This window comes from Barbus barbus (assembly GCF_936440315.1).
Source record: "Barbus barbus genome assembly, chromosome: 22".
NCBI lineage: Eukaryota > Metazoa > Chordata > Actinopteri > Cypriniformes > Cyprinidae > Barbus > Barbus barbus.
This window is the reverse complement of record NC_136750.1, coordinates 3,038,242-3,052,115: the sequence shown is the minus strand read 5'-3', so window position 1 is coordinate 3,052,115 and position 13,874 is coordinate 3,038,242. Positions and strand designations below refer to the sequence as shown.

General features: G+C 36.6%; 1 protein-coding gene across 2 annotated transcripts in view; it reads right to left on the bottom strand.

The window, feature by feature from the left end:
- LOC306888461 (CXADR-like membrane protein) overlaps positions 1-13,874 on the bottom strand; it is an 86,857-nt gene that overhangs the window by 32,833 nt on the left and 40,150 nt on the right. The window contains exon 2 of one of the 2 annotated variants that reach the window (XM_079446780.1): positions 1,223-1,323. The exons of the other annotated variant lie outside the window; for it this stretch is intronic. Within the exon in view, the coding sequence (XP_079302906.1) occupies positions 1,223-1,286 (64 nt within the window). The 5' untranslated portion in view covers positions 1,287-1,323. The remainder of the gene's footprint in view (positions 1-1,222; positions 1,324-13,874) is intronic. 2 annotated transcript variants of the gene reach the window in all.

Here is a 13,874-nt window from a genome sequence, read left to right as displayed (position 1 = left end):
GACATGCAAAATGCGTTAAAGTCACACAAACAGACTTTCCATCTGCTGTTTTGAAGACTCAGAGCTTGTTCCTCGGTGAGATCATCTGTAGCCTTCATCTGTTACGAAGTTTATTAGCTTCCAACATCGTTATTCCCAGTTTTTAAAATACACTTTGCAAGTACTCTAACAGCTCTACCAGCAGGCACACCCTTAATCAAAATCATTTCATCAGCCAAATGTCTGCTACGTTTTACACACACACACACACACACACACACACACACACACACACACATACATGCTAGATATTTCTGACTGGACTGCTGTTCCTTCAGACTAAAGACGGTGCTTTTGTGGGATAATGTAGCGTAATCCTCATGCGTAATGTCATGGGTGGTCACCGTAACCTCAGCGGGGTCGTCTCATTTACACTGCAGTTATACCAGCACAGCTCGTCCTTGACAAACGCCTGTGGGGGTCATGATAGCTGTAATGCTAACAGTGAAGGATGTGAATAATGCACTTCAGCCGGGTGACTGGACATTTACCCTGGTTTATTTCTTATAAAAAACAAATTATTGGCAGCACACTTAAACCTTTAATCTAACTTCAATCCTAAACTTAAACTTTAATCTATGCACAAATCTGCTGATTTTCTTCTTTAAAAAGAGAACAAACTTATGTCTGTATTCCAAAGCATTCATGAATTACAACCATTTAAGTGCATTTTCACGTCTATGTTCAAAAAGGAGGGTAAATATTTCCGATATACTTATTTTAGAAGAAGTTCTCGGTCAGGGAGCCACTAATGTACTAACAAAGAAGTCTAAATCATATCACAGTTATACATGAATAATGTAACACTTATAAGAAGTCTGATCTAGATCGGATTGAAATGTGTCTTGATGCCATAACAATAACTTCATGCTTGCTGTTGTTCCCATCCTCTCAAGCTCAAGATATACCAAGTTAGTTAAATATGGCATCTACCCTGACTGAAGTCACTTGCTTTTATAAGCCTTCATGACAAACACAGTGTGTTTAGTGGCTAATAGTGGCTTTCTGCACTGGAACTTTCTATAGACTTCATCTGCTTCCCATTAAAACGCAAAAAAACAACATCATGATTTTGCCTAAACGCATTAAACTCAATCACTCTTATTGATTAAATACAGGAAATACCCAAATATTCCAACACCTAATCTGGATTTAATCAGTATCTAGGAAACAGTGTTTTTACTGCAACGAGTCCAGTAGAGTCTGTCCCCTCTGGAATGCTGCTGGATCATGGAAAACCTGGCCATGTGCTCCAAATTCACGTCACACGGGACACTTTGTGCACTAGAAGAGAAAATGAGCGTTACTCATACACAACGCTCCCAGAAACACCGTCAGATTTCCCGTCATGCTTTGGCACCGTTTGTAAACCTAGAACACGCTCATGACAAAATGGAAAAGGGTAGAGGACATTTGAAGCTCAAAGCTCACACCCACGTCTCAGGCACCGAACACCCAGCCCACGGTCTGACGCTTCACTCAAAGCCGGTTAGAGGTTTCTAGAATAGATGTTCGGCATTTACATTTTAATTATGCCTATGAATCTTTGAGTGTTCTGTCTCACTCTGAGACTAATCGCTGGATGCCTTTAGGCCAGGGAAGCCTTAAATAATGGCTGGTCAACACAGAGTTGTTTAACAGAATTTAAAGCCGCAGTGTGTCATTTCTGCACTACTAGTGGCACCAAACCAAACTGAGAGGATGATGACTAAACAGATGATTTACAGACTAAACAAGATGATTTCTTAAACACACCACACCTTCCACTGTCTGAAATTACAACAGTGTTTCCAAAACTCTGCTTCCACTCCACACTGCTTAAACCGGTCCAAAACTAGCTGTCATATCCCATGTGAAAGAGAAGCACACTTAATTGTATTGAATGTTCACTTGAGTTGTTTTTCATTTTAAAACCTGGAAGTGTAATATTAATGAAATAAAAGGCCACTTATTTGCTCTTTGATACTTTCATGACTAAATTTCTAAACATGTGTAAGTTAACTTTTAAAAAGGGCACTTTGCAATAATGTCAAAGTAAAAGTTTAAAGTACATTTCTATCATGGTTTAATGCTCTTTTGCCATGATTTAAAGAAGTACACAAAGAAGTAAATGTTTTTATGCGCATTTTGAAGTATCGCATCAGAAAAGAGTGACGGAAATGCCAAATTTCGAAAAAAAAAAAAAAATTCCTAATTCACAACAATGTTTTTACGCTGGCTTGAGGTGGTTTTTGATTTGTGCAAAAAAGGGTTAATGCGAATAATGGGAGATGGAAACACATTTGGCGAATAAATTCCTCCATGTGCATTAAAAATTCTTTTGACTCTGCGCTATGGGACGGCATAACCTGACTAACCAGCAGACCGATCTTGTTGCACAGCATCTTTATGTCAGGATCCCGCCCTCACTGTCTTGTCAGTCTTGTCTGTATTTCATGTTTCCATGTCTGTTTTGTGTCTGAGCACATGGCTCTGTCCTTGTTATTGTCTGACATGTGCTCCTCTCGTTCTCCCCTTGTTGAGTCCCTGTTTGTCTGAGTGTTGTCACCTGTTCCTCATGTTCTCCTGTCCTTTATATTGTTCTCCCTTTCCCTCTTGTTTTGCCAGTTCATTGTGCTACGTCAGTGTTTGTTTGCTCTGTCTTACCAGTCCTGTGAAAACGCTTATTCCCTACCTTGTTGTTTGTAGATTTAGTCTCGTCAGTCCCAAGTCTAGTCTCGTCTCGTTTTGTCCTGTTCTGTCCTGTCCAGCAGGCTGGGCAACCGGTCTCCTCCCTGGGTCTACCACGCTGCTAGGCCTGTGCCGAGCCTGTGACATCTCTAGTGTGGAGTGTCTGACCACTGCTGCTAACCTCCGGCCTCCAGCTTTGCTGCCTTCACTGCTCTCTGGTGGTCTGCCATCCTGGACTGGACTCTGTGGCCGCTCACCTAGGCCGCCTGTCGTCATTCATTCCCTGCCTATTGTCGGGACTGTGTTCTCTCCCCTCCTCACCATCTCTTGTCCTGTCTGTTGTTTTATTAATAAACTGCCAACTCTATCCTGCATTTGAGTCCTCTCTCATAGAAATCCTGACACTTTAATGTTTTGTTCTTTTTGAAATGCCTGAGCAAAGTCTGCCGTCAAAGTATTTCCGTATAATTGCTTCCCAGAACTGTCTTAAACCACTCCACCTCCGGAAGTAATGACCGCATTTACTGTTTCCGTACGCTCACTCTGAAGCGCAGGTAATTTATTATACATGACAATTATTATATTCAGTGGCTTCTCCTACTTGTCTTTGTGATATTTAGTGCCAGTTTATCAGAAAGTGACAATTTTGTTCCTTTTGACTCGTTGGATGGAAACGGTGCTTATTCGCAAATGTTGTATGCGATATTCCAATTTTGCACAGAAGTTAAACTCGCAACTTTGGAAACCCGGCTAGTGATGTGTTGACTAACATACTAAAGCACATGTAAAATCAATGCATTTAAAGTTAATACATTTTAAACACTAAATTGTAAATTCATCATTACAAATATATAATTCAACTAAATACATGACATAGAAGTTTCAATACTAATAATTATTAATAATTAAATTGTTACTATATTATTTTTCCTAATAAGTATATTTACATTCGGCAGAACACTTTAATCATATTTTAAAGACAACAGAAGTCCTACTTAAGTAGGTCAAATCAAGCACTTTACAAATCAGCTTTTTTATAAATTCAAACTATAATATATTTAATTTAGTTGCATTTCACAAGCAATTAAGCAATTAAATTCATTACATTTCTGCAATATATACTCTTAAAAAATGTACATTTTCACAAGGGATAATTAGCTTCAGAGGAAACATATGTTTACTTTGCTATCATTTAGATATCTATAAATGTGTGTGTGGGTCAGAATAAATAAAGCTTTGTGTAAATACTTGCGTCTGTCTAAATGGAAAGCTTATTTTTGGTAAGCGCCACATTCCTTTCATCTCCTGCCTGTGACAAAACAGGCCAATTTCGCCAGGATATAGACACTTTTGTTTTCTCTAAAGCATTCACCTAAGGATGACAGTCTGTTATTTTCCCTGGCAGACGTTTGGTTTTGTGAAAATGAAAAGGAAATATCCATTACTGGAAGTGTACTTGATGAAGGGAAGCACTAGTTTTTCCATTTCTCACTCCTGGTGTGTGTTTCTCTCTCACACACTCAGAAACGTCTGTCCCTGCAAAGTTCAGCTTTATTCCTGACCGTGACACCCAAACAGATGGTCTGGCCTCAGAGGAGGACAATGACTGAGGGGAAGAGAGAGAAGCTCACCTGGACTTTACTTGTCAGCCAAAATAGCGTTTGGGAGGGGTAGAAAACTGGTCAAATGTAAAAGACAAAAGGAATCTGCATATACGGACATCGAAATGGAAATGAACATTTATTTTGTACTCATAAGAAAAAAAATACTAAATATATTTAATATCTCAGATGTCTCTGCCTCTTATATTTCAAACTGATATTTTGTTATTTTGATATTTGAATGTATTATTATAATCCACCTTCATTTAGCAAGTGCACTCGCGCATAAACAATTCTCAAGTTCAACACTTTTTGTTGCATTCAGTTGTGGATGCTGCTGATTCACCGAGACCGCCGCGGCTCAGCAAAGTTTCCCCAGAAATACTTTGCTATTTAATGCATTTTTCCTTACAAATTGTTTTATCGACATAATTAAATGTATATAAAGTATGGAATGATGCCATCCTTCTAGAACAATGTGCATTTATGTTAAAATTGTAACTTAAATGATCAAGTTTAGTTATTCTTATTTCATTATTGCAAAATGCTAAAACTGGCACCGTTTTGGAGATAAATACAGGCTCTCATTTTAACCCATATCATGGTGTGTGATGCTGAACTATGAGTTTCTAATGATGTTTGTATTTGCACTGTTCTAAACATTAATATTTTATGTGCAACAACAGCATGCTGTCTCAGTGGCTTTACACATGATTTTAAATCTATTTTTCAAACTTTGTTTTAAACGGGGATGATTGTACTGAGAATAACTTTCATCTTTTCTTCAACTGAATACTGTTTCCGTATTTTTATGTGTTTTAAAGAGTTGCCAGTCAAAATTAAAACTGCTGGATGATAGATATTCTTCATTCTTTATGACAAACAAGATAATGTGAATTACAGAATGTACAATGTTTTTTAAATTGTACAGCGTTTATTATGACGGGGTAGAATCCACAGCTCAGTACTCACTACTCAATACTCATGAGTACTTTTAAATAGGCGAATCTTTTACTCAAGTAGTTTTTGGACAAGTACTTTTACTCTACTCACACTGCATTGTTTGGAAGGTAATGGTACTTTTACTTGAGTATATGTTTTCAGTACTCCAGAGTTTTAGTATAGTTTTAAATCTACAAGTTAGTAATTTTCTTGCTTTAACTTTTAGCTTTAACTTTTTTAACCATTTCAGTTACTTGTCATGGTAACATTTCAAAATGTCATTAAGGTTTTCATCTAATATTTAAATTAAATTGAATTGAATTTGTGTGTTTTGCTTTGTTTTACCTACTTTTATGATCTTTTGTGGTGGCTTTTTTGTCGTTTTTGGAGCTTGACAGCCCAAATTGCAAACAACTTCAATTATGTTGTCAATGTCAAGAATATATTTGAAAATTTCAATAGAAAAAATAGGAGACTATTGGTGCCACGAGTGGTACATTGGAGAACAGTGGAGACTTTTCTCTCTTTTTTTTTTCAATCCTCAGATTAATCTGACAAATGTTTCCTCTAGAGTTTTAATGATCTCAAATTGTTCTGCGAGTTTATCAGAGAACTCCAGTCTGAGAACTCATCATGACCTCAAAGATTTTTCATAAAATTCTTCTAAAGCCAAATGATCTGAGCTCTGCTATCCTCATTCATATTACTCTACGTCAACACTTGCCTTCTTTGCGTCTATTTTTATTTCTCCTAAGGATTTTTTTGCAATCTCTGAGCCATAAAAATCACCTTTGGGTACGTTCAAATCTGGCTGCAATATCATAATAAAGTTTTGCTGTCAAGAAAGATGGAAGGTGGCCTCTCAGTTCCCGGAGTAAAAAGTGCAAGCACTGTCTGTGGCACAAAAAACAAAAAATTACTACTGAACGCCTCTGAACTTTTTTCATGACTTCAGCAGAATCCCTCACAAAACGGATTCATTACCCGGCACAGAAACCACTCAAAACACTGACACAGGCCATTCTGTTTCCATCTTCCACCTGACGTTTAAACGCTGCACCTGATCTGAGACACCAGAATGAAGGACAACTCCCATTTTTTATTGATAGCGTCTAATCTCCATTTCTGGCTGCCGGCGTCTGATCCTGTCGCACATTGTAGGAGCTGAATTTCAGCAGTGACCTCCCCGGATCGATACTTAATAAACTTTTGTGCAGTTGGCCGATTTTGCTGCAATCTGCATTTTTTTTAAGTCCATTATGGGCAATCCAGCTGACTACAGGTGAATGGAGTTGCAGAATGTATCTGCATCTCACAGCTATTGGTTGATGGACGGCCCGTAACTGCAGCAGGCTGATGCGAATGTGAAATACTATCATCCTCACCACTCTCTTGCCTTGTATTATGAGCAATTCAATACTCTGGAGGATTTAAAATTGAGCCTCTGGCACTGTGTTCACGGCTCATAAACAACTACATAATAAAATAAAAAAACAGGTATATACGAAAAATGTTTGAACATAAAAGCTAATTGACAGTAAGTCCCATTATTCTTATCTGATTGAGTCTGGGAAATATATCTTGAATATTTGCATCACTCATGATGAATTTGCTGATTGTGGAAAATTAAGAAACATTGCAAATGTTGCTTTGATTTGTATGCAGTTTTATTTGCCTATGTTCCTAGAAAAATACAAATCCTAAAAATATATATATTTTAAGATATTTAAATAAATAAATAATGTAAGATGTGCAAAAACAGCATGAGTTAATTTCCATGATTGATTTCAATCTGTTAATTTCACTGAATTACATGAGATACAACAGGGAAATCCTGAAGCTGTCTTCTGACTTATTCCATTCATCTGAGGATCATTCTGATGTGAGAAGGTGAGCGATGGTCATCTGCAACAGGAGCCGAGCACAGGAAGTAGAGTTGGGAGGAGAAAAGCAAACGAGATTGATGAGGCATGTTCAGTCGGAGGGTTTAGTTGGCATCAGCTGTGCCGCTGGAGTTGAGCTGGTGTCAAAGCTTCATGTGCTACAAATATGAGCACGTCTTTGATGTGAAGGTAGTGTGACAGTGACAAACTGCCACCTGTCCTGCCAAGGCAAAGTAAGGCTTACATGAAGGTCCCATTAAATTAGAGATGATCACTAATAGAGCAGGTTACCACCTGTTCTGTTGACTACTCAATTATTATAGTTTAAAAATGCCATTTTCATTTTTGTCCAATAAAGCAAATTGCTCTCATCCTTGGAGCTAATTTAAAAATAAATAAATAAAATATTTAGGCCAAAAATTATTATTATTCACTAGAATAATTCTCTAGAATCACCAATTTTACTATTTTTACTGCAATTAAATATCAATATAAAAATACTTCCAAAAGGTCCCAAGATATTACTATGGCCTTATTCATTCATTTTTGGGACATGCTACCATGGTAATGTCTGTTTTCTATACCTGTACCATTGTATTACCATGGTATTCTCTGAAGTACCTTGGTGTGCATGTACATAAACTGGCATATGTAACTGGCAAATAGTTATTCAAAACTATAATACTGTATATCAAGGATCAACACCAGATGGTACTGCCGCAGTACTTCATAACAACACTTGTATAACATATCACATACTGAAATTATTCTATTTTATTTAGTGCTGTAAAACAATTAATCATGATTGATCACTCATTTATCATTTTATTGGACGTGTTGAATTCGGAATTCACAGTCACATTAGAACCAATTCTTGACCACGTGACTAAGGCCCCGTTTACACTAGTGCTTTTTCGTTTTAAAATGCATAACTTTTGCTACGGTTACGCCTATCGTTTACACTACTTTTGAGACTTTTGAAAATGCTGCGGACCCCTGTTTTAGTTTGAAAATTCCGGGGTTGCATTTCAGTGTAAACGGACCAAAACAGAGACTTTTGAAAACGATGGTGTGGCTGCTCACATTCGCTCTGAGTATCCTTGACGACCCTGTAAACAATAACATCATGTGCATTATCGTACCCATAGATATGTATGGGTAGATTCCCCATTCGACTGCTCCAAGCATGCAGACGCGTCCGCCATCTAAATATTAGGGAATCTACCTATACATATCTATGATAGTACCTGCAAGAATGGCCATGTGACATGCGTTTTAGGTTGTGTAGTGTAAACGGAGATCGTTTCTGAAATGCAGCGGAAACGCCAGTGTAAACGTTGATCTCTTTCATTCTAAAACGCCATTTTAAAATGAAAACGCATTAGTGTAAACAGGGCCTCATTTGCTCCCACAGAACATTAGTATTCAGCTGCACTGCTTTTCTATTGTTTTTCTATGGAATTGCGCACTAGTATTTGACCCAGCACTCTTAAAACACAGCAAATACTTGAAATAACACATCTCTTTTTTTTCTTTTTTTTCATTACACTGCGTTACATCGTTCTGGGCTAATGGCTCCTAAGTCTGGCTGTCTTTCTTCTGCTCACTGACCCGCGCGAGTCCGGCTGTCCCTGATAAGAAGGCCCACGCGTCCACATCCAGAGGAGCAGAGGAGCAGAGGAGGGAAGATTGAGAGCAGATGAAGGAGGCTCTGGAGCGGCGGGTGTGGAGCCTCATATTTCACTCCCTAAAGGCTGATTAAAAGGCCACATCGAGACTCGGGCTTTCTGGACTGACTTTCTGACTGACGTCTCTGCCGCTCTGACTACACGCCTCGCTCACTCGCTCTCACACTCACACTTTCCCTCACTCTTCGATTGGCCCTCTTGACCTTCTATCCCAGTCTGAGAGGATGATTACTAAAATAAAACACTGAAAAAAAAAACAGCCTTCACATCTAACTTGGAAACAGCTGCTGTGTAGAAGAGACAGTTTTATATTTTCCTTCAAGACTGTCTTTTAGTATAATTACCCTTTGGGGTATGTGCCAAAAGAATCAAACTAATCAGAATCAACTAATCAAATATTTTGGAGTTGACTCCCTGTCACTAGCCTACAGTAAAAATACCAGTTTTGACATTTAAAAAGACTTGATCACAACATTACATGTAGAAAAAATAAATAAATGAATGAATGAAAGAGACACAACTGTACACACACACACACACACACACACACACACACACACACACACACAAACAAATCTATTAATATTAATATGAAAATACTAATATTACTGACTAAATTTCACTTCAATGTGTGCTAATTCTATCTTGATCATCATTAATGTGTTTAATCCTTACTGATAAAATATACTGGTCAGCTGATAAGTCAAGAACTAAACATTTAAATTAAGTAATGTTCATTGTGTTTTAGGTTAACTTTTTTTTTAGTTCATACTGAATGAAGTGTCATCAACTCCCTTGTGAAAAATAAGTGTGCTTAATTGCAGTAAAAGTGTACTTTCTGTGTACTTCAATTATTAAAAGTATACTTTTTAAAAAGTGCACTTGCAGATAATATAATATAATGTAAATTAAAGGCCACTTAAGTGTACTTAAAGAGAGTACACTTTAATGACAATAGGTCTTAAGGGAAAGGGGAAGTTTATATTTATTTTAACATATAAAATATACTAAAGTCCCACTTAAGTGGTTCAAAAATATCACTCAAAAGTTCAACTAATTGCATTTAATGTCATTTTAAACTGTAATATATTTAAAATCAATTACAAATAACATGCATTTAGTTGGTTCGAAAACATTACATTTAATGCATGCTTAAGTGTATTGTTAACTGACATTAAAGTGTATTTTAGTTAACATTAATTGCTTGTTAGTACATTAGCAGTACACTTTAACCATATTTTAAAGACACTAGAAACAATTATGAAAGTACATATAAAGATGTACTAAAAAGTACCACTTAAGTGGTTTAAAAAAAATCCCTCAAAAATTCAACTTATTGCATTTAATATCACTTTAAAATGTGATACATTTGAAGTTAATTATAATTGCAATGTATTTAAACGTCGGAAATAACATTTAATTTGCACTTATGTGTGTTCTTTTAAAGTATATTATTTCTGCAATACACTTTATAAAAGTATACTTAAGTGCACTTCTTTTTCACAAGGGCTTTTAAAAATAAAAAAGGTTTAATATGAAAAATTAGGTTCAAACATAGCAGCGATGATGCTTTGAGTGTGTGTATGTGTTGTATTTTAATAAATGCATTGGCATGAAGGCGAAATGCAGGCCAAGGGGTGGAAACAATGTGATGAAATACTTTCATAAAAACGAGGACAAACTGTACACATTTTTGAAAGTTTCTTTAAACTGGAACGAATGATCTAAAATTAAGCGACGGTGAACAGAAATGGTATTCAGTGCCAATGTGCAGTCTGGTTCAGAAAACTGTTACAGTTTCACACCTCAGCAACTCCTTTTCTACTAAACAAAGCGTCGCCCCACGGGACACATGTTTTCTGGCCTTGGGGCGCAAAGTTCGACCAGCAGACGTTCTGCAACCCACAAATGCAATGGATTGTGCAATTTGGCCTATTTCTTTCTAGGCTTTACATTCCCTGAAGGACAGAAGAAAACAAATAAAGAGCGGAGGTCTTGTTTTTCCAGTCGGCTGGCCGGTGGAGGGCCGAGCACGTGTCTCTGTGTGGAGGCTGGCGTGCAGCCGGAGCTCTGTGCGCTGGGGTTGGGTGTGGGTGACTGGAAGTCTTGTTTGCAGTGCCGTTGCACTGCCGATGGACCCTCTAGGGAGGCACTGCTGTGTTTTTTTCCCTCTCTGGATCCAGGTCTCTTTTCCTTCACTTACTTACACAGCTGAACACTATGTAGCTCGGACCAACCAGCTATGCACATTCCCATGACATTGCAGCAATGTCACGATGAAGCCGCTACAGCGCAGCACAGAGATACAGGCATATACTGATGTACCCAACACTCATGACAAACTAGGTTCAATGTGTTCATGACACAAAAAAGATGATTGATAGATAGATAGACAGACAGACAGAAAGATAGATTGATAGATCAGACAATAATTGGTCCATAATGGCCAATTAACAGAAATGTTAGACTGTCCTAGTGTCAGTTTCAAAATGTACTGTAACCTTTTTTCAAATAATTAATTTATTTTAATTACAATATTTACTAAAATTAAGTTAAATGAAACTAAGTGGCCATTTAATTTTAGACATTTTGTGTATATTTAATTTCTCATAATATTGGCTCATTATTAATTTTGACTCTGGTAACAGCAAACAAACAAACAATTAAAACAAATAAATAAATAACAATTTAAGTGTTTTTCCTATTATTAATATACTACTAAAGTTTTTGTTAATATGATTATATTATATTATAATATATATATATATATATATATATAATTAGATTTTATTAAATTATTAATTTTAAATTGTTTAATGTTGTGTGTTTTTGTAATTTCTTATAATTTTATTTTTTATATAGTTTTACGTTCTGGTTTATTTACTTTAGTTTTAGTTGAAGTGCTTAGTACTTTATCGTACACTAAACCAAACTTTTAAATAATATACATGTTAAATGATATTAAATGATATAAGGTGAAATGTAAAATGATATTCTGCTGTTCTTTTTAACTTTTTATTCAGGAGTCTTTGATTCTCTGATAGCCTTCATAAAAAGTGAAATATGAGTAAATTAGTTATAATTTAAAATAACAGTTTCCCATTTTAATATTCTTTAAAATACAATTTATGTATAATTTATTTCTGTATTTAGAAGTATATTAAAATAGGAATCTGTTATTTTGATTTGTACTAATATTTAACTTTTTTTCTGTATTTTTGATCAAATAAATACAGCTCTGATGAGCAGAAGAGACTTCTTTAAAATAATCTTACTGATCCAAATCTTTTGAACAGACTTGTCTCCAGACCCATGTGCCTTCCTTTGCTCACCACATTTGGGTATTCAGTTTTATTACATCTATTTATTACGATGTGTGCAACATTTGCCTTGTAAATGGTAGGTTAATCACATTATTTTCTGGAGCAAACCCCAGGCATTGCTGTGTCGTGAGGTACACAGAGTGCCAAACACGCTGTTGTTTCGGAGGAGTGCTACAAGTCACGACCCCTTAAGTGAGCCAGCACGTCAGATCCATCCACGAGCATTTGATCCAATAAAGATCACAGCCCTCCACATCGCCGAGCAAAAGAGCCATTCACTCATCTAATGACTCATTACAAAAGCCCAGCAGAGAGACAAAGAGTTTTCCTAAAGAAGCAGTGAGTAGGAGATCTGTGCATGTGGTTCCCATCATGCCGAGGGAGAGGAAGCCCAGCTAATATTCTACCTGCTGAGAGCAACTGTTTTACGGGAGACTTGTTCCCACAATATAAGTGTAGGCCAATTAGTCTTCTAATCAACTTAATAGGACTAAGAGCTGCTTCTCATTCACCTCCTTCATCCCCCTCTCATCCGTTTCCTCCTGCTTTGAATCATAGCTGAGCTTTAAGGGTTTTGTGGGTTTTAATTCACGTCTGTTAGCTTTGAAGTCATAACATGCTAGTGTACTTAAAAAAATAAGTCAACAAAATAAACCATGGTTTTCTCTTCCAGGTAAATGGACCATATAATTTAGAATACGGGGCTTTTACAATCTGCATTCATCTCAGTAGCAAAGTTACATACATTTATTGTCAACTGAATGCTCAAAAGGGACCTTCAAATTAAAGTGTTACCAAAATGCCATCCTCAAAACCAGTCCCAAACTCTTCACTAGCAACCATCCTGCCACTGAATACATGGATATCAATGATACTTTTTGGTCCATTTGAGATGGATTAACCCAGGTTTTTTATACTTTGCATTCTCAAGTATCAATTCCAAAGTAGAAAATATATTATTATTTATTAAAAAATATTTCAGATTTTAGTAAATTTCAAAGGTATGAAATTTTATTAAATTTGTGATAGTTCACCCAAAAATGAAAGTTAATTTACTCAAACTCAAGTTGTTCCAAACTGTAATAAAGTTCAGGCCAGTTCAGCCCTTTTTTAATTATTTCTTTTTTCTTGCCTTAAAACCTGGAAACTCTAACAACTGGAATTGGCCCATTTGCTTGTAAAAAAAAAAAATGTTCATGTCCATGAAGATTCGTAAATAGCGCATCCCTAACTAGTACACAGAGGAAACAAAGAAAAAAAAAAATTTTAATCAACACTTGATCATGGGTAAATTTCATTAAAAAAGCATAATTTTGAACAAAAAGTGGAGAAAATTGTGTTTTGTTAACGACTGTCTGTATCAGATTCAGAAAGATTCAAAACATAGATGGAGTACATCAACACGTCCAATAAAATGATAAAGCAACCATGATCAAGCTGCTAATGCTGACCAGACAAATCTTGCCCTAAACCAACCAGCAATGGCAAATAATGGTGCCCTAAACCAACCCTTTAATTGCCCTAAACCAACCAGCAATGGCAAATAATGCTGGGAAGGGAAAAAATATATCTAGACGCCATTCGCCCCAACTTCCTGTTTAAATAGTAAACACACCAACACCAACTGCACTCGCCAAGCAATACCATGGGATCTTTATTCAGCTACAGCAGCATGTTCCCCCGTGGCACCACTGAGGAAAGATCAGTGAACAAAGCTAACATCTCCCT